Raw genomic sequence first — 21442 nt, forward strand, 5'->3', positions numbered from 1 at the left:
TACCGAGGCGTAATGGTCACGTGACGCAGGCGCGAATACGCTCGCGCAGCGATCGATTTGAAACCGTTGCGTCGTCGTCACACGACGCTGCGTTCCCTTCTTTGCTATTATTGCTTCAAATCGAATCACGAAACGTCCATCATCGATTTTGTGCTCGAATGACGTAGTTGCGGAGGTGTTTGAGCGAACAAGGTTGAAAATGAAATTTCATTCTGTCATCTAACGACCGATGACGTAATATTTCTTTCGTGCTTAAATTATGACTGGTATTAATAACTCAAAGGAAAGGAGGGAAAAAGATATTGAATTAATAATAAGTGATACGAAACATGATAATTAAAAACAAATTATCCAAATTCTTATCTTATGATTTCGTTCATTAATATTTCTATTCAGTTGCCAGTAGCGAATGTGTTAATGTGGAAAAGCGTTAGGATGAAATGAAACTTAATAACAATTTTTTGAAGTTAAACTTTAAATTTTAGATATAAGTAATTAATAGAAATAGTTGATAGATAATGGAAAGTGTAGCTAAAACAGTTAGCACTCTTGATATGATATTGCAAAAATTTATGCTGTGTAATGTGAAACAACTGTGAGAATAAATGTTTACTTGTATTGTGTAATCTTTTTGTACGCTAATGAATTCACTGAAAAACTATAATAGCGTTATGATAATGCATTTTTTCTTTGTTCACACAGAAATGAATTAATTACTCATATATTTACATTAAATAGGTCAAAGTCTATTTGACACGAAGGTTTCGTACTTTCACTGCTTCGAACTATTTCAGAAGATTTATCGACTGATCGATTCACCTTGACTAATCGAGAGTTCTGTGTTTTTCCTGTTTTACAGCCTGTATTTTCTAACAGCGGATTCCAGGGATTTTTATTCCACATAAACTATAAACATTACCATTAATTAAAATTCCCCGAACGAGGCCATCCAGCGTACTGAATTTTGCAGTAATAAAATATTCAAAGTGTGTGGTAGATACGCTTCAGCGGTTGATGTTAACTTCACATCGATCGTTCGTTCGATCATAAACTGTCACCAACCGCGGAGTTCACGATCGATCCCTCCCTGCACCTCGTGTACTTTAAATACAACATCCGGAATCGCTTTCGGAAAATTCAATATAAAAATTTCCAATGTGAATGATGACAAACTCGTTCTAAATGTCGTCACATACATGATGAGCCAATCGAATAATTTCGCCCATCCACGAAAAAAACCTGCAAAGTGCTCTCCGACTACTACTTCGCATCACAAGTATTTTTAACATTGTACACTTACGAACATAGTTAAAGAAATATGCTTCATGATATTCCCGTTTTTTATCGAAGAACAAACATTCTAACGCGATATAAATATAATTTTAACGAGCGGACAGAAATCTCTAGGTTAAGCCTTTACATTTTCCTTACTATTTGTAGGCTAAAACGAATTCCTTCGACCGCAACTTACATAGTCGACGACGATGAATGTATAGATCGACTGCAGAGTGCGTCGTTAGAAAACGCAAGTATCCTGGCGTCTAGGGATCGTCAGAGAGACATTAATCATATCAACAGAAGAATCGATAGGACGGTAATTACGCAACCATCGATATCCTTCATTATTCAATGGCATCGTCCAACTTTAATTTACCTGGCCTATTTTACGCATCGTTTTAGACCTCCAACACAGCATTCAGTGGCAGAAAATTTTGGAATTGTCACGCTAGACCAACAAACATCTACGTACCGGAAAACTCCGTAATTCAAGAAGGTAATTTGTTACAAACAGAGATAATTAAATACACGCGAAGAGAATAAAAACGCTGGTCTCGTTTGGCGTTGACATGTGACTGATTGCGTGTATCGTTGTATTCATTCATCTAATCACGTGCTCTTTGTTGGATTAATTAAAAACTTAATTGGTCGTGGAAATCGACGATTGCGATCGGAAATTCTATCCTGATCCGCAGACATTCGTTATTGACGCGTCATTGCTAACCTGTCGAAGATGGGAACAGGTTTCTAGCTTCGAGGTCAAATGTTTCTAATTTTTGATTAACCATAGAAACTAATTATCTTAGAGAGCGAATTCATCGATACATTAACGAAGCAGTTATACAAGGTCGAAAATCAGGTGCAGAAGGTGCAGTCTAACTTAAAGAGAAGCGAAGAGCAAATAAAGTTAAAGGACCAGGAAATTTCCCGATTGAAACGGAAGGTTCTTCGCTGTTTCCTTTATTCGTTGTTGTTATCCTTTCATTTTCATAACGATTTACGAATTGCTACAGGTCAAGGAGTGGGAGACAAAGAGCAAGAATCAAGAAACACTACGAAAGAAGGAACAGCAGCAGCGGCGCATGCAAGCCGACCATTCGGAATATCTCTACAGAAGATGTTTAATGCTCGAGCAAAGAATTTACGAGATGGAGGTTAATTATATGTGCACGTAAAACGTTTTATTGCCAGAGTTGCATTCTTATTTCTTTCAACGTCATCGTGTTTTCATTTTCGTACAGAAATTCCTGGCCGATTACGGTCTGGTCTGGGTCGGCAATACGAACGGTTCGAAGCATCCTGAAACGATAGCCAAGTAAATCGAGTATACGTTACTATTTCAAGCGATCGGCACCCGATCGAATTAATGATCAGTTAGCCGTGCCTTTTAGCAACACCATCGAGACTTGTTACGAGCAGATTATCGCGAATATTGACCAGCTGAACCTGGCCGCTGGGAAGGGTGAAGTTCACGTGCAGCATAACGAAAAAGGAAACGGGGCCACCTTCAAAGTAAATATTTATTTATGCAGTATTTTCACACAGCAAAATTTATCTTGTATAAAATAGTTTACGACCAGTTAAACGTGAATCTACCTTGAATTCTATTTTTTCCTATCTTGTATTTTTGAAGTTCCCACAATTTATAAAGTATAAAACAACAAGATATATATATATATACACGTACACACATGTATATTCTAGATATTTATATAATTTGCCAGGAATGGTAAGATAGATGAATTCCTATGCTGTTTTATATTACATGTTCTCATAAAACAGGCTTACGTGATCGTTTTTCATTTTGAACATTTTATGAGACGCTAATAGGCATGTTACATCGATATTTGCACTCGTAACGTCGGTATCAATTTTCACCGTCGATTCTTTGGTCCGGATGTACACTACACATATTCTAATGTAACGCAGAAATCTGATGTTGATCCACAGAACCGGTTACCTGTGCAAATAATAATATCGAATATGAGTTACGAGCTCGGAAAATAATTACTGTGCAATTCTGGCTTACAGCTGTTGTGAGTCAGTCGCGATTTTTTAGCGTTTGTTTTTCTGCTGATAAATTAAGAATTAAATACATATAACGTGTATTATCAAGATAGAGTTTAATAATATAATATGTCCCTTAATTGTTTGAAGACCGCATCTTGCATGTCATTAAAATTCTACAAAAATGGAATGATAGTTCAAGACGGCCCATTACGATCCTACAACGATCCAACCACGATATCGTTTCTACGAGATATCTTGGACGGCTATTTTCCTTCTGAGTTACAAGAAACTTATCCAGAGGGTGTGCCATTCAAGGTGAAATTTCAATTTTAATTTCTATTGAGAAAAAAGGAATGCGTTACTTTGAGAAGTATTCTATTAGGTAGAGGATCAGAGAAATCAAGTATTCTTGAACTCCGACTTTCCTGGCCAAGGTTATCGATTGGGAAAAGAATTGGCTGATAATACATCGATGTCGTCTAGACCTTCCACTCGTAGATTTATTAATAATCAGAAATCGGCTCGTCGTGGTACCTTTACAAGAGAAAAGGATAGTTTATATAATTTTGATCTTTTTAGGGAACTAACGCCTGCCACAGCTAGGTATAAAGATTCGGTTAAATCTAAATACATAATCTTTTAGTGATTTACGATTAATTAGAAAACTCGTTGATAGATCCATGAAACCAAAAACTCCCTCAGAAGCTCCTCCTTTAGAGATGTATGTTCTTCGTTCCCAAATTTTGGCATCTCACAACAATATTTGCTCCGACACTCATTTACAATCGCATATTAACGCGGAACTCGGTTTGGGCGAAAAGAAATCGACTCGAAGAGAAAAAGTAATTTTTCATGAATCTCTTTCACGAATCAACGAATCTCCTACGTTCGTAAGGTTCACTTACAATTTTGTTTCGTAAGCGTGACACGGCTAAAAATGGAGACTTCGATACTTCGGCTCGGGAGATCTCATTAAAATCCAAAGGTATTATGAGATTTCCAAGCTCTGGTAGATGTTATCACAGTTCCACCGATAGAGCGTCCAAATTATCGCCAAAGTAAAAATTAATTACTAAATCATATAATAACTTTGATCGATATCAGTCTATTTTTACAACGTTATCTTTCATTTAGTCGATTGGATAACGCGGATGAGATTCTCAGGCAACGATCAAGATCCGCCAGCCTACCAAACTCCCGATTTTCCATTACGTCAAGGTCAGCACCGAAGGTGAACGCCGATACTTCGCAATTTTCACTTTCTCAAATGCATCAGCAAAGTACGGCTAGAAAAAATCAACGTGCTCCAAGGTCTGCTGCACCAGTTAGGAAGAATGCAGGAAGGAATGCAGTAAGAATATAATTCTTTTGTAATCGGGTGACTGAAATAGTAAATCTTTTCGATGGCTCTTTAATCTTTTCAGCCTCCTATTCTACATCAAATCAATGAACCGTCTGGAAAACCAGGCGAATTCCGATTGAAAGTCAGGTCTTTGAACGGCGGTACTGTTTATCTGGTACACGTGTCTGCCGACGAACCAATAGCTCGACTTTATCAATTGTTAGATAGAACAATGGCAAGAACTGTCCCTCGAGGATATAAAATTGTTCTCAGCGGGTAAAGATTTGTCCACCATTTACGTCGTAGAATTTTATTCCCTTCGAGAATTCTTAATTTCAGAATATATATGTTTATTTATATCTTTATATTCTCAGTTATTCACCGAGAAGATTGGAACATCTAGGGACAACTTTAAGAGAAATTGGCATCACTAGAGACAGCGTTTTGCATTTAGTGAACGATTGAATTTGCAACATTTATATTTGTATCGTTTAAAAGGAAAAAATATTGTAAAAATATTAAGTTTGTAGAAAATATATTATAATATAGGAAAATCGATTTTTATCGTTGCATGATAAGTAAAGTTGCGAGATCTTAGTTTACAATGGTTGATAAAAGAATCTCACGGCATTTTACCATTGCTGGATATTGATATAATGTGATATAATTCCTATATTCGCCGTAGTAAATCGCAGAGGGCGTAAGAAATATTCTCATTCTTCTCAAGATCGGTATTTCAGAACGTGAAACATGAAGTTTCATACAGTGTTATGTCCTGTACTTAGTCAATGCTTTATTGTTTGCTTTATCAATATTTATCACCTGAAAGCGGTGTCATAAATATATGACTATAAATACAAGGTGATGCACTAGCGTATAGCAATTAATTTCAGAACACTAGTCTTCTCATGTTTTGGAGGATCGTTGATTTATGCTTAGCCTATTGGTCATGTACTTAAGTGTACACGTACCTTCCTGAGATGCTAGGTACATACCTTTACAATAATGGAACCTCAGACGCTTATCTTTCATAACGCTACAATGTAAATTTATGATCTTCAGGATGATAATTCACTCTTATCGATCCAGGCTTCTAGAGGCGATAGAAAGGATAACGTTTTAGGGATAGATTAGATAATAAATTTTCTAAATTTTAGATTAAGTAAACGGTGAGATTAATGACGCGGAATTTGTAGAAATATTAAGGAGGGAGAGAAAATTCAACGTAGCTGCGCTTCAAAGCTTAATATCAAGACGCTTTTCACAAAGCTACTTTTAGAAATTTAATTGCGAATTCCTCGAGCTTTCGCTGATGGTTGATGTGAAAAGGCAAAGCTATACCATGATTCGCAACATAGACTTTTAAAGAAGCTGCCGACTGTTCGTGACGTTGATATCTCGTTACTCGTTTTCAAGATCCGAATCTCTAGAAATATCGATGGTTTCCTGCTCTAGAAACGTTTCGAGCTTTGCGTGCCGATAATGGAATATTCAGCGATGCCGTTGCAAACTTTTCCATGCGTCTCGTCGTGCCAGAGAATTTCCACTCGTTACTCAACCACGCAAACTGTGCCTGACGAAAGTTGAATCGTTACAAAAAGTTTGGAAGGCGAAACGTCGCGCTGAGACAACGACGAATTCCCTACTACTTTAGAAGTTGTTCCTTGCGCCGAAAAGATAAGCCTTCAACGTTTCCAGGAAATTCCTATTGCAGCGTTTTTTACACTATTTTTACTGTTAAAATTCTTGCTTTTTAGAATTATTGGTCCACTTATTTCCAGAATGATTGGCGCATTTATTTTTAGAATATCTGGCCTATTTGTTTTAAAAATAATTTATTTATTTATTTTATGTGTATCAAAATTCGTAAGGTGTCGTGGATCGTCTTATATCTGAGCATAGACCTGATAATAATGATCGACGAATATTTAACATCGACATGTTCACGATAAGAAGAACTTCTGACCAATGGCCCCAGTCGTTCCTCGTATTTTACCAGGCGATAACGCGGCAGTCTTCCGGAAAGTCACGATTACTGGTTGCGACCAGAGCAGCGGGAAAGAGTTCATCGGCTACCACTTGTCTTCAGCAAAGATTAAAGCTGTAGAAGCGTGCCGTTTCTTTCAAGTACACGTCGATGGTAGCCTACAGACACAGCAGACCAAGAACCACTCCTTAAACGTTCCGCTCATTTCGTACGATTGAGACTTCTTTACTCTCCCCTTTCCTTCCTGGTAACGCCGAAAAAAGGCTGATAGTCTCGTGAGGTAAATGCCAGAGAGATAACGACCCACGTAAAAACTCAGGACGTTACGTTACGCTCGATTTACTTGACCAACGGCAGTTCAAAGAAACATAGATATCCTTTACATTTCGCAATGGACTCGGTCAGAGATAAGCAGGTTAGGTGAGACCTATCTGCTACGGTTGGAATGAGAAACGATCGGGATGAAACACGACTCGAAAACCATTGCTTTTCGTTTTGGGTGTTGGTTATCGGTTTGTTTCGAGTTCGTTGCCACGTGAAACGAACCTACCATTTGATTCTTCACAACATCGTAACTTGACAACATCGTAATTCGATGAAGTGACAAAGAAGCGCAAATAGAATGAGAATAAAGATGCAACTCGACCGTATTTAGGTTTTAATTACGCGGAAGGAACAATTAAATTACAACCAACTCTTATAATTATAAGATTGTTCCAAGTTATGTGACGTTGAAGTTTTCAATCACTTTACCCATTCATTCCCGTTAACATCGTATTCCCCTTTCATTAACAGACGTCTGATTAAATCGCTGAATAACCGATCGCTGAATCAATTCGACTTTCTTACTTTTAACGATACAGAAGACAGAAAGCAGGGATTGCTCTTTCGGTCTTTGTCGTTTTTATCGATAATTCCATCAATCCGTGGCCAAACGGTGCTGCTGGAACTGTCACCACAACCCGTGCAGATCCATCACGAGGCCAAAGAGAGACTGCGTTTGTCAATCAACATGCAAATCGAAAGTTCCCACGCCACCCTTGGGGAATCTTTAAATTTAATCAGCCGGCATTTTCCTCGCGTATTATCTCCGTCTCGTTTCTGTTCATTACCACAACGTTGCCGAGAATGGTCGAATCCCCAGGGACGAAACTTTTACTCGTCCGGTCTGATTAAACGTCTCGAAAGAAGCTTTCCACGGGAACCCTCGATGAGGATTCTGTCCGTTCTCTTCGCGCTTAACAAACGAGAAAATAGATTCCACATTCTCGATTCACTAACAGGGATTCAATGGAGTTATGGATATATAATACTTGAACGAAGCGATATAGTAAGATTGGACGTAAAATTGGTCCATGTAAGACTGTAAATTATACTTTGGAAGCTGCGATTTTATGGCTGATCATCGAACTGTTAACGATGACAGAAATTCATTGAAAAAAGTTACTGACACAGGTTATTATACCTTTTCGTAGTAATCTGACATTCTTGTTTCTTAAAATGTATGGATATCGATGAGTACTTACGTGCCAGTTTAGCGATAATAAATCACTCGTTATAATCTAATCGTAAAGAATGACGGAACATGAAATTTCGTGTTTGAGGAAATTTCGAAATTGACGGGCGAATCGTTCGATTCTCAGGATCTTCCGTCTCGTTATTTCTCATTTTTCTTCTCGCCTCGTCGCTCCTCTTTCGTCCGTTAAACGTTAACGAGCTATATATTAAATCGCCGCCACTCGAAGATGAATTATTAAGAAATAATCGTTCGATACAAACGGCTGTCGTCGTTACGTTAACAAGCATCTGCCTTACGTCCAATTTTTTTAACCCTTTTTAGACCAATTCCACTCCCTTCGTTCCATTATTCGCAAATTAGACGCGAAAGATCGATTCGTCGTGCTAAATAACACGTTCCTCCTTGTAATTTACTAACGAGCCACCCAAACGATCGGACACGGAAGATTGTAGATGAAGATAGTGACGTATACTTTGAAGCATCGGGACATTAGACGAGCTTTCAATTTGCTTTATCGTTTCGAAACGTGACAGAGAAGGATTGAAGGAAAATGGGGAAATTCTGTCAAAAGGAAGGTTCCTGAAAATCGAGACATTTTGTCTTCTGGTCTTTACGTAGCAACGTGTCGCTAATCAAAAGAACACGCGATTGATTTTGTCTCGTCCTCTATCTGTCTCTATTTATTCTGTTCTACTAAAAACCTACTGCTCCAAAATTCCACCGTAAGATCCATTCAGCGTTTCTTCTTTCATCGTGGATAACAAGACCTAGTGTTCTCCATTCACGACGAAGCAGAACGTTCGACGACTTGTTCGTATTCCCATTAACGATCGAAGAAGCGGCAGGAAAGGATGGAAAGGGAAGAAGATTCATTTTATGGCGTAACGATATCGCAAGAATTAACGAGTACGCGTCGATTGGGAACCGGCTGAGGCTCGATAACCGACGGCGATTCTTATTCCTTTTCCGGCAGGCCGCTCTTTCGACGATTCTCTTCCTTTTTATCTTTTTGCCCTCCGCAAGGAACGACGAATGGCCCAGATTTTAACGGGCTCCCTTTGACGCGGCGCGGTTAAATGAATGCAATTTTCAATATGAGGCGATGGAAGCCAGCCACTTCGCCGTGACAATTTAGTTCCACGCCTGAGATCCTGAAGGAGCGAACAGTCGGAAACGCTATAAATAGAAGAGAGCATATTCGAACAATCTCGGGCCAATTCCATTGGTAGAAATGATATTTCGACGTAGTTGCCGGAAGTAAAGCGTTCTTGATGTATCTTCTTATATCATTTAAATTTTTTACTTCGTTAAAGGCGAAAAACTAATTCTTGATTAATGTTAATGGTAGTATAAGTCACATGGAATTGCAAATTAAAGCGTTGATAATCAATGTGCTTGAATAGTAATAAAAAATAATTAATTTTAATGCAGCATTTAGCAAATTGAAATTATTTATGAAACGCACTGTTGTCAAACGCAGGCTTCAAATTCAATCCTAAATTGCACTTTGGATTCACTTAATTATAATCGAAATTTACGCGACGCGGAATTAAATAAAGCCGCAAGTGTTGTTTGACCAATAAACGTTTCGACACCGAACGAAACTTTCCCTGGAAACGATTCTCATTAATTTCCATGATTCGATGTACGAGATGGAAACTCGTATTGGGTCAGTGGTGATTGAAGTCAACGAACACGCTATTAAGTGGGAAGACGGTGATATTCGAGAGACATCGATAGGCTGGCTTGATAGTCCCGCGCAGGAAATGAGATTTGCATAATTGACGTAGCGGTGGTGGTAAACGAAATTACGTTGGCCAAAGGAACGTAGGATCGATCTGAATATATATCGAGGAATAAGCGATGTTGATTGATGAACTATCGGTTCACTTGTCATTTTGTCCACAATGACATCGCTGTGTCCCTCTGTAAGCCTTCTGTCCTGCTTCCGATGAAATCGATGAATTTGTTAGCAGAGAAACGAAATCGCTGTTCATTGCTCCAGTCGTTTATTATCGTTTTCGTCGAACGCTCGGCTACGAAAGAAAGGAAGCTGTCAAGGGAAAGGTACATACAAGGATTACGTGTAAAACTTGCGAGTGATAGGTGGAATTCGTCTCACGAGGGTTTGGGACATGGGATCGTTTTAATCGTGGTTTGACTAAGAATGGATGAATTTCGCACGGAGATAGAAAAAGTGATAATATTCAGTAAAACATGTATATAACAACATTTAATTGTCTGTCTTATTTCGGAGAGATATGTTTAAGTTGACGATTCACTGCGTATCACATTCACTCGATCGAGGAGCTGAGAATCGAGAGAGGAGAAACTCTTGCAATCGTTGATCGACGAAATGAAATTTCCTTTTCGAGCTCTCAGAGCCTCCATCGCAAAAAGAAAGTCAACGTATTTCCAATTGCTACACCAAATGTAGAAATGTCTAGATCGATTAAGTAAATAAAATTTATTTATTGAATAGTGGCACACCAGTGATGACGCGACAAGTATGTAGTTATGAACTGTTGAACACTCTCCCAACCAGCACCTCACGCCTCAATTCATTCCCTCCCGGCAATGTAATATTCGTCGCAATAATATCCCCCTCATCTCCGCAAACGCTTCCGCTCTTCAATTTTATTTCATCGAAATATCGCAATCACGATGATTTCTAGTCAGCCCTCTCTTCGAGAACGAATCGTGCCCGCAATTTATGCGCTTCCGGCGTAGGCAAATCGAAATTCCGATCGCGATCTACGAACGAGCCGAAATGAGAGACACGAGAACAGACAAAGAAGAACGAACGTCGGTTCGATAAACCCACGTGTCTCGACTTTGACGAGGGTGAGTCTCTTAATTAATCGACGCGGACGAAGAATTCATTTATCAGCAGGCTGGGATTAGTGTTCCTCCGAAGGCAATTACGCGAGCATCTCATACCAGAAACTCGATTATTTCGGGAACCATTGAAAATTTCTTGCCGTGTCTTTTCATTCTCTTCCGACAAAATGAACTCTTCATCAACGACGTGATAAAGTTTCGACAAATGTGTTGATTAATATCCACGACTTTCAATTACGCTCCCATTAAAATTATCTATGCAAATGAGAATATATTTATTTTTTGGCAGCGCAATCACAATATACGTCGCTGTTTTCGTTTGAAAACGTTCGCGAGGAAATTTGTGGTCGCATCGGTCGTCTCATTATCAATTACGCAACGTCACGCGATCGATAATCTGACGTAACTTAAAAATCATCGTTGCTGTTTGTCATCCATGACATCAGTATAGATTATCCTTTTTTCTGGCACGATTCGCTCCTGTTTCTTATCACATGCGCTCAATCATACACCCTTACATCCCCTTCCCTTTGATATCGTTAATAACGCTTTAATAAAACCGTCGAACGACGTTCATTTCTCTTTTTCTTTCAACAAACATAGTTCCTTTTGTATATTCACAGTACGTATGTGTTTTGTGTATCTATTTGTATGTTTGTGTTTGTTTGTATGTGTACGACGCGGTGCGCAACACTAAAAACGCCATCGAATACGCTTCTCGATAACGGCGTCAGTTGTTCGAATTTCGTGAAAAAACGGTCACTGTACAACGTATCGTATCGTCTCGATAATAAACTGTCGATCGTGTCAAAATATGACTAGGTTTCTTACGTGGCTACGCACTTACCTATGGCATTATTACATGTAAACTAAATTTAAGATGCGGATATGCGCGCGTACACAGTGTACCAACGTGGTCGTGTACGCGTCCATACGTGTGATCTTTTCCTTTATACAATCGTCCGGTAAAAGTATGTTCTATCGTGAATCACCAATCGCTGAACAAATTCGATCATGTACAACCGTGTCTATTATAATACAGAACGCCGTCGAATCAACGAACTATTTCTCCAAGCACGCTTCCTTCGTCGACAGGATGCTCTGGTCCGTTTTCTACAATATTTTCGTACGATGCATGTAACAGCGAGGATCGACCCCTGTATTCGATCTTCCGAGGCTGCCTGGCACGCCGAGAAATTCATTCGCAGAATTTGTTCCTCGTCCTTCCTTCCGTTGTATAAAACGCGTGAAAAATTTTATTTCGCGGCGCAGTAGGACTCGCAAAGTTGTTGTTAGTCCATCGTTGGCGACTGTGCTCGCGGACACAACGGCGTGGAAACAAAGCTCAGGATGCAAAATCGTAAACACTCAGGTAACGCTTTGGAAATTTTGTACTACGTCCTCCGATTCGTCTCGCTTCTCGCAGGAAACGGCCGAGGCTGCTCTAGTTGTTCCTTTTTTTCCTCTTTTTTTCTAATTGTCTATAAGACGATAAATTTTAATTCATCTTCGTTCTTCCTAGTTATCTCTGATCGTTTTGGTCGTTTGGTCGAAAAGATGACGACAGTACACCCGTCCTAGGCCATTAATCTTCGTTCGTAAACACGTCGTTTATCTAAATCTTGCTCTCTAAACGTTGTAACGTATCCCACATGTATTCTTCGTTCCGTTCTCCTTAAATAGTACTTCATTGTGCATGTTTCGTGTAACATTGCGATCGAGATCTTCCGAATCGAAAAATCTTCGTTGGTCACGTCGACTCTCAAGAATCGATTTTTCGCGAAGGTAAACGCAAGGATCAGGTTTTAGGCCGTGAATTCGAATAAACACGCGGCCGGATTAAAGCTTCCTCTTTGTTCACATCGTACTAGATCGTTTGACTATGTTAGGCTAACTGCTGGCAGTGATCACTATGAGTTTTGGTCCGAGTCTAATCACACGTATCGTGGTCGTTGATCGATAGTAACATGGTTCTTTTCCATCACTGGCTGCGTACGAGGCTACTTCTTCAGCGTGCCAAAAGAGAACCCACCGCCCGAGTTCTCGACCTCGTTTCTGGCTCCATTATCGATATGTTTAGCTTGGAAATCGGCCCGAACCCATCGCGTCGGGCAGTCCGGGCAATTGAATCGGCCGTTTAACCACTATTCGACCCCCCTTCCCCCCAGCCTCGAAAGTCCTCGCCTCGAGTAGCGAACGATTCGCTCACCCGATTGATTGGCGTTGCACACGGTGTTTCATTTACTATTCAGCTTCGTCAGGTCGATGGAACGCGGTCGTTTGGACGGTGACGCCTTTCGTTCGCCGTGCAATCGATCCTGTTTTATTAACATCCGCTCGAGGAGCATCCACCTCTGGCATCGAACAATACGGATTATTCGTATCAAACACCTCGTTCTACGATCGATCTCTCATTTGCAATCAGCACGACAATTTCATTCGCTATTTCGGGCGAACTTCGTCCAATGTCCACCGTTCGTTTTTTATCTTTTTGTAAAATGGTCGACGTATCTCTATCGCGTTCCATCTCTATCAACGTCTCTGTTCGTGTATTGGTAACATGGTCCTCGACACGATCTCTCGTCCTAGATGATCCATACCGATGGACCGGTTTTTTGGCACACGTCGCAACTTGTCCACGTTCGTTCTGTATTTTACTAAACGAATCTACATTGTTGTGTCGTCACGTGGATAGTCGATCGATCGATGATCCAACGTCGCCGATGGCACAAGCCGGGCCGCGTTGTGGTCGACTCAGCCGCCCCGGCGACTACATATGCTATAAGCAGGTCTCCTTTTGGTCGACCACGTTCACTACTACCGAGGCCTGGGTGGGCAGTTCCTTTTGGACGGGCACACCTGTCGGCACCTCCTCGAGTATTGGTCAAAGGGTCGTGGTCCTTGATACAGCCGCCGAGGGCGGAGGCGGTGGCGGTGGCGGCGATATTACCACGTCTGGTTCACCCGCCAGGTCGCAGTCGAATCTCCAGAGAATACTCTCAGGATGGTCACCTCCTGCGCATTAAAGACATTTTCTCCTATATTCTGTTCGTAAGTAGTTCTTTTTCTCTTTCGCTTCACTGTTCTTTCCGTTAAAAAACTTTTTTATCTTAACGTATTATTAATGTTCTGTTTCTTTCATCGAATATTTCATCGAAATTTATAGTTTTAGAAATGAAAATCACGCATGATACATGTCTGTTTCTTATATGAGAGCAATTTCAAGATCTAACGAAAAAAAAATGATTTTAGTTCTTTTGGAACTCGTGCGGGTACTCGTATCACGCGTAGGGAATCATCTGGAAGTAACTAACCTTGACCCAAGACGATGCTTGAAGAGCCCCGTCTCTGCCTCGGTGGGGGTGGTTGGTGCTTGTGCGTATGACTGTGACTGTGGCTGTGTGAATGTGAGTGGCAGTGTGTGTGACGTGTGTGCGTGGGCGTGGCTTTGCACGGTGGTGGTTGCTGTTGTTGCTGTTGCTGCTGCTGAGGATGAAGATGAGGATGAGGCCTGTGCTAGGTGTTCCCGCCACGGGCCGCTCCCACTTGATCGAAGCTCAATGATTTCTTCATCTCCGTCATCGACAACGCACCACCCTCCTGCTGAGAAAAGAGGAAGCACAGGGTGTTAGCTATATCGGGGTGGTGATTGGTCGCGGGTAATCCTTTTCGGTCACCCCGAGGCCTCTCTACGTCTCGTAGCTGCGAGCGAGCGAGTTATTAAAAGTTGCCAGGTCTCGTTAAAACTTGTTATAACTTTTTCCAAGCTCCTAAAGGAATTTTCTCCGCCTCGTGTGGGCCTACGTATCGAAATCGTTACGCGTTATGGTCTCGTCCTCGCCTCGTTCCAACGAGTCTCTACTGCAATCGTCTCTAGATTCGTTACCGTGCATGCTCTTTTTCTATTTTTCTCTAGATCGGCTGACGCTTCAATTTTCCCCAGATTTACGGAATCTGCCTCGTATCGATTCGACCGACCAACGTCCAGCTGCGACTTCCCGAAAAAAACTTATTTGTGATAAAAATATGTATACGTTTGCGAGGATCGAAATTCAATAAAATATCGGCGAGCAAAGGCGAGAGGGACTTTCCTGAAACTGTAGTCGCATATACCATAGATTCTCTTTCTTCCCCCCCCCCCCTCCCGTTCCAGAGAAAAAGCGATGTTGTTGCGGAACGAGGGAATGAACCGTGCGAAACGCAGATCGCTAGTTCGGTGGAAGCGAGGTTCGCGCTTCCGCGCGGAAGCGTTGTGTTTCGAACGTTTCGGTTTTGTCCGAGAGAGTAAGCTTGCATATAGAACGGTTTGATACTAAATTTTTCGGTTTGAATTTTTGGACACTATTTCGGTACTTTCGACTCGGAAACACCGATTTTCAATCTCTTCGAAAGTCTAGAAAATTTTTTTATTGGATATACGATGTAATTAAACTACGCGAATAGCTAAAAAACAACGTAGAGCAAAATAGATTGACGTCAAATTTGTTACTTAGGTTGTTTCCGAGCTTTCGAACCGAAAGCGGTATTCCTAAAATCTGTTTAGAACTTTAGAAAAATTGTTTACTGCATATAGAAGTGGAATAGTTCAACTACACGAATAAAGCAGAGTCCATAAGAAATGATCGAGGGAGAGCTCTCTAAGTTTCCAATCACTCTTCGCCTAGACAAATCGTACAATGTCTATTGAGAAATATTGATCTGCACCCATCCCTCATGGAATGACGAGAAATTCGTTTGCTTTTATCAAAACGAATCAACGGATGAGACGATAGAAAAACAAGATCGTCAGCGAACTTCCGAGAGGTTTAAAGCATTGCAATAAATATTCTTCGTGGATTTTGCCGTATCGATAAGCATCGTGTCGCTGATTAAAGTATCGAAAGTGGAATTCGGAATTCGAGACCCAAGCTTTCCTTTCGTTCTCGCTGAAACCTACAAAACTGGAAATCCGATTGGTTCATAGTTTTAAGCCGTGGAATTTTCCAACGAAATTCTACCGAGCCGCTGATCCTGTCTCGTTTAAATTGCAATTAAACTCTAGTCTGAATAGCGGATCTCGAAGTGAAAATTTATCTCGAATTTGATTTCTATCAAGTAAGAGAAATTTTACTTCATTTTAAAATCGACATAACGAAGCCGGTTACGATTGTTCTATAATTAATTTTCAATTGAACATTGCAAATGTATAATTCATCGTGATCTAATTAAATCCAATAATCACTGTTACACAACTTTCCGAGATTTAAGCCAGGTAACAGAGAAAATTTCCGTCCGGGTCCGTGGAATTTGTTCGACAGCAAAGATACGAGGGAAACGAGTTTGATAATTTTCGTTTAGTTTGTTATTTTTTCTAACAGAATATTGATGATCGGTGTTCTCTTAGTAGTCGTGGTTACGCACATTTCGAGATATTCCGAGGACCTGCTGGTTGGCTACGTGGAAACGAGCTTGGAAAATGTGACGTAGCTCGGAAAAATCACTTCCGACACGATCAGAAGCACCATTCACGTGAGCTTTCGAGCACGGCGAATAGTTTCGCGTCGGCCATGTTCCTTTTCCGATCGCTGTTTAACGAACACTCTATTCTATCGTGTTGAAGAGCCGATATTCGCCGTACTGTAACGGCAAGCAACTTCGCGAAATCAAATTTTACGAGTTACTTAACGCTATGGTATCGTATCGATATCCCAATGGCCCGGAGAATTTTCCTATTAAAACCAAATGTTCCTTCTCGTACCACACAGGGAAAAGATAATTTCGAATAAAGAAATAACGAAAATAGAAATAATTTGGAAAATGGTATTCCTTCCTCTTCCAATTTCAAAACGTTTCGTTATCCTTTCTGGTATCGATATAAAGTACCAAGCGTGGCACTGTTCTTAGATTCCCTTCACGACTGTTCGTTTGCTCGACTTGGAACGGGCGATTCGACAAATTCGAACATGCACGGCAAAACGATAGATGTCGGCGAGGCAGCGAACAAACGTTGGCTAGAGGCGTTCGACTGTACGACGACGAATTTGAAGTGACGTCGTCGTCGCGTTGGATCGTTTTACGATCGTTTAACAGAAATACGAGGCATGCAACCAAGTTTTATACACGCGCCCGTACACAAGGGCGCGTATGTCGAAGCGATTACTGCGAATGTAAGCGTGCGTGACTGAGAGCTCCGCGCCAGTTGTGATTAAACGCGCGGTGCTCGTTTCGCTAGTAGTAGCAAGATACATTGGACCGTGCCAAAATGCAGAACATACAGTATTTACGTATTCACGTACAGAGACGAATAAATAAATAAATTTACTCCATGTACAACAGAACGTATATTTGAATCTAGTATTATTAGAGAGACAGACAGAGATACAAAGAAGAAAAAAAAAAACGTACGAAAACGAGATACAAAAGATACACGAAAGGACAATCAAGGGACAATTCTCGCGCAAGCACTTCCCTATATGCAATACTCCCTTCTCGCGTTCGTGGCCTCTCGCGTTTTCTCTCCCGTGCGTTCTTACGTGTTTCGAAGCTTGATGAAAGAAACGCACGGATCTGTTGGTAGGCTCCATGGGGACTGTCCCTATATCACGGTAATCGAATCTTTCGATTGTTACGCTGGAAAATTGGCGTTGGTATACCAACAAGGTACGTTCCCGAGTCAAATCGTTCGTTGATAATAATTCACGTGGGTGTCTTCGTTACACGTTATTCTCTTCGAGATCGAATTACCGTGAAAGTGGCACAGCTCCGCGTTCAACCGATGGCTTCTCTTCTCGGCTGTGACAAAACCTTTTGTAATTCGATGAATTTAGAATAGAACGGAGCGATATAACACGTTTACGCGTGATACACGTGTACGTATAGAACAAGTAGATATAGGGGTAAACTACCTTTTCAAATAACAGTAGCATATGGAAAGAGGGAGAAAGAAAAGCTGGAAGAGAGGCCATCGTCACGAGCCCGTCGTGAGGGACAAGACTTACACCATTTAACCGTGGTATCTCGATGCTCGGAATGTAGGTAGTTTCTTCGTGGCCGGTTGAACAATATCGCGTTCTCCTCCTGGTGGCACGCGGGCTGCAACGGTCGCACGGCACCGCGGCGTCGGAATTGCGCGCCTTCGCAGCTGGCCTCTGCCGCGAGCCGCACCGCACGGCGAACCGCAATTCCGAGGCCATCTCGGCGCACAGGGACTGCCGTGCCGCGGCGTCGAGTCGACGTTTTTTTCGTTTTGCCACCGATGCATGGACAGGGACCGGCAGAACAGGCACAACAATACCAACAAATGATACAGAAAGACGATCGCACCAGACGAGCTCGATACCATGCGATTCCTCTTGCGTACCAGGCCGCTTTTCATCGTGAATTTTCAATGTGAATCATGGTATGCTTATGATGAGCTTCTTTACAAGTTGTAAATGACGATAGGATTGAGGAAGAGTTAGAGACGGTATTTAAATAACAGTTTCATTAGTAACATTGTGTCACGTAAAGTTAAAATTCTATAGAACTTTATGTTAGGACAAGATATAGAGGTAAATGTGTTTGATGTTTTATACTCTCAACTTTGTCATCGATTAAAACGAAAATTTTTGCGCCTTTATATTTTTTATTGCGCGTTAATATATCTTATACGTATTGAGAAGTGAAATTTTTCCAAACAGTTGGGTTTCGTTTCAAACAGCGATATGGTTTCATATTGCATTTCTTATCCTATGTTGATATTCAAAGAGATCCAAATACTACAAAAGCTTCAAAAAAACCTTCTTATCGTATGATATAAATAATTCTTTGCGTATCGAATCTCTGGTGAGTTTCGCGTTTCATAATCGTTTATTCTTTGACTGGTTTTACATAGGATACACGACACAGCTTTTGGAAGCGTGTAATGTTTAGCATGCTTCATCTGTTTGCAAATTCATCGAACGGATTGATATGAAAGCTGTTTGATTGGTGTTTAACTCGCTATGTAGAACAGTATCGCATTTAAATCAAACAAGTAGAACGGGAACGTGCGTGCTCAGACGAGCCGGCTATACCACGTGTAATTAAATAAATGTAACGTGATTCTGTCGTTCTACAGGCAAATCGCTCGGTCAAAAACTTAAAAATCAAACGGTACATTTTTATCATCGATATGTCATGCAATCGTTTTTCATCGAAGCTTCGAGATATAACAGGCGAAAAATACGAAATGCGAAAATGATAAAAAAAAGCACACCGATGATGAGACGAGCGGCCTTGCACGCAAAGAAGAGGAAAATACACTCATGCAGCACATACACGCGAAGCACGAAATCGCACGCAAGTATCTCGGTGCTTCGTTCGCTTACCCTGTCCGATTGGGCGTTCTTCTTGGAGTTCCAGCAGAACTCGAGGACTGCGACGAGGATAGCCAGGGCCAACCCGCAAACCAGCACGACAAAGACACCACCTGGAAACGAGGAAAACCGGAAGCTCATTATTTTATCGCCGCAGGCTGTCTCTGCTTCTTTTCTGGTGTTGCCCTGTGCGCGTTTCACGGTTAATGTAGCTGTCAACCAACGGACTCACCCAGTCCCTGGGATCTGTCCTCCTATCTATCACCCTCTGACCTACCGTTTTCATCCTTCGTCGTCCTTTCCACGCCTATGTATTTATCTATTTATCTATCCATCTGTCTAGCTTCCCATCTATACGACCCTATCGTTATTTACGCTTACGTCATTCTTCGCCCTCCCGTGGCCAACGTTTTTGTTAGCCTGTCTGAATCTATTCGTTTTCTTCTTCCCTTTCGTCACTCTCCTTTCGATGTTGGCCTGGAACCTTCACGAGAAGAAAAAGATTCACGCTGTGAAAGAAAGCTTGTGTATCGCGACCTCATAAACATAGTCTGAAGGATGTACAATTCAATGGGAGCTTCCCTTGAATTTAGTGAAAAGTTTTTCGTCATGAAAATTATACGACTAGGAAGGGAAAGTATTGTTATATTATCAGATAATTACGAATCAAAAAATATGTAATTTTTCTTCGTTTTATTATCATTTTCATGCGAACAGCTTTATTCGCATTTGTATGGTGTAAAGATTACATGACTTTATGGTATTAAAGATTATATGATCTTCTGTTACTATTGTAGCGTTTTTCTAATTGTCACTGCTGTTCCGAGTATTACCATTTTTTGTATCTTTCAATAGATATATATGTTTCTATTATTTTTACCATTGATAATTGCTTATTTGGATAGTTAACTCAACAGTGTCATATCGCGTGATTTTTCACACAGCTATATCTCATTTCCTGTTCAAAAAATTCTGATTATATTTTGCTAGATATAAAGTTGTGAAGTTAGAATAATCCTACAGAGTTTTCGGGATTCTATTGGAATTTATTCTCTATGCCGATCATTTTGTATAGTTCGCGCGGTTGCACCTCGTCTCGATATTGGATCCAACGAAGTTTTCTCGCCAAAACTTTCGATCCTCTGTAAATTACGAAGTCCGTCTGGAGCAGTTCAGCCGTGAAACATCCTTTCGTCAATTTTTATACCACAGCGGAAGGAACGTTGAATATAAAGATACTCGGTAATACCTTTGAGTCTCAAATAAATTAATAAATCGTCATTACGACTCAATTAGTGTGCTTTATGAAAAATTCCCTCGTCACATCGGATATCTACTTCGTCTTTATGCGAATCCAGACGTTCTCTCATTCCTCTTTTACCTGGATGGGATCCCCGAAATTTAAATCCATATGTATGCTTTAAACTTTACGTATCTCTGCACGTAGGCCAGTTCTTTGCTATGTTTGTTTGCTTTCGAATCGGCGCGCCTAACTTTCTACTTAATCGTTGCACGGGTATTGCTACTTTTACCTTCGTTTCTCAGCGCTATATGCTACAGTGCGCTGTTGCATTGCAGTATTATGTAAAACAATTTCCCATTAAAATTCCTTCGCTTTGCCTCATGTTCTCCAGAGATAGTTCAGGAATTAGTGTTAGATTGTCTAGAAAATTCGTTGCAGCAACAAGAAAGGTTCAAAAATCTACCATCCAACAACTTCACGCGTCTTTTCTTGAAAAATTGTACGTTTTTTTCACTGATGAATTCCTATTTTACCTGATAATTATACACAAATTCCTTGATTTTTCTATTTTTCCGGCTGTTATGCCCTTTTCTTAAATTAACCCGTGTTTCGTATTTTTCTCCAAAGTTTGTCCAATTTCCTCTGGTTGGTATACAAAATTCACGATACTTTTTCCAATTGATCTAAGTAAATCGGTACAAGTTCAACCACCGTTTCATTTCGCAATACGATAAATACAAAGAATGGTGCATCCGCCACATAGAAATAGACGACGGTGTAAAATAGTTTGCTCGATGTCCACAGTGTAAGTTCATCTGTATGCTAAGTAGGAACGCGTCCTTTCGTCATCGGCATTATTTGGCGGAGGAACGTAATGGGCTTCAACAAATCGGCCATATTTACATAA

The 21442-nt window shown here is 40.7% G+C and overlaps 2 protein-coding genes across 8 annotated transcripts in view; one reads left to right on the forward strand and one right to left on the reverse strand.

The window, feature by feature from the left end:
- Positions 1–189: 189 nt before the first annotated feature.
- LOC126914031 (uncharacterized) lies at positions 190–10468 on the forward strand. Of its 2 annotated transcripts, XM_050717455.1 has the most exons (14): positions 190–1276; positions 1441–1594; positions 1681–1774; positions 2085–2221; positions 2292–2432; positions 2520–2593; positions 2670–2790; positions 3436–3603; positions 3671–3891; positions 3965–4130; positions 4210–4346; positions 4423–4639; positions 4713–4906; positions 5005–10468. In XM_050717455.1, exons 1-14 carry the CDS (start codon positions 1197–1199, stop codon positions 5093–5095), a joined length of 1995 nt encoding a protein of 664 aa, XP_050573412.1. In that variant the 5' UTR covers positions 190–1196; the 3' UTR covers positions 5096–10468. The 2 variants fall into 2 exon arrangements, with proteins under 2 accessions (XP_050573412.1, XP_050573411.1); XM_050717454.1 differs by having other exon boundaries at positions 190–1594.
- A 3381-nt stretch (positions 10469–13849) lies between these two features.
- LOC126913998 (glutamate receptor ionotropic, kainate 2) overlaps positions 13850–21442 on the reverse strand; it is a 160617-nt gene continuing 153024 nt past the window's right edge. For 3 of the 6 annotated variants that reach the window (XM_050717363.1, XM_050717358.1, XM_050717360.1), the window contains 4 exons: positions 19305–19405; positions 17957–18164; positions 14292–14580; positions 13850–13992 (listed from right to left, as the gene is read on the reverse strand). In XM_050717363.1, coding sequence (XP_050573320.1) covers positions 13986–13992; positions 14292–14580; positions 17957–18164; positions 19305–19405 — 605 coding nt within the window. In that variant the 3' untranslated portion in view covers positions 13850–13985. Of the gene's footprint in view, positions 13993–14291; positions 14581–17956; positions 18165–19304; positions 19406–21442 lie in introns of those variants that run through there. The other 3 variants (XM_050717359.1, XM_050717362.1, XM_050717361.1) reach the window with 3 other exon arrangements.

Source organism: Bombus affinis, chromosome 3, assembly GCF_024516045.1.
Source record: "Bombus affinis isolate iyBomAffi1 chromosome 3, iyBomAffi1.2, whole genome shotgun sequence".
In the NCBI taxonomy this organism is placed as follows: Eukaryota; Metazoa; Arthropoda; class Insecta; order Hymenoptera; family Apidae; genus Bombus; species Bombus affinis.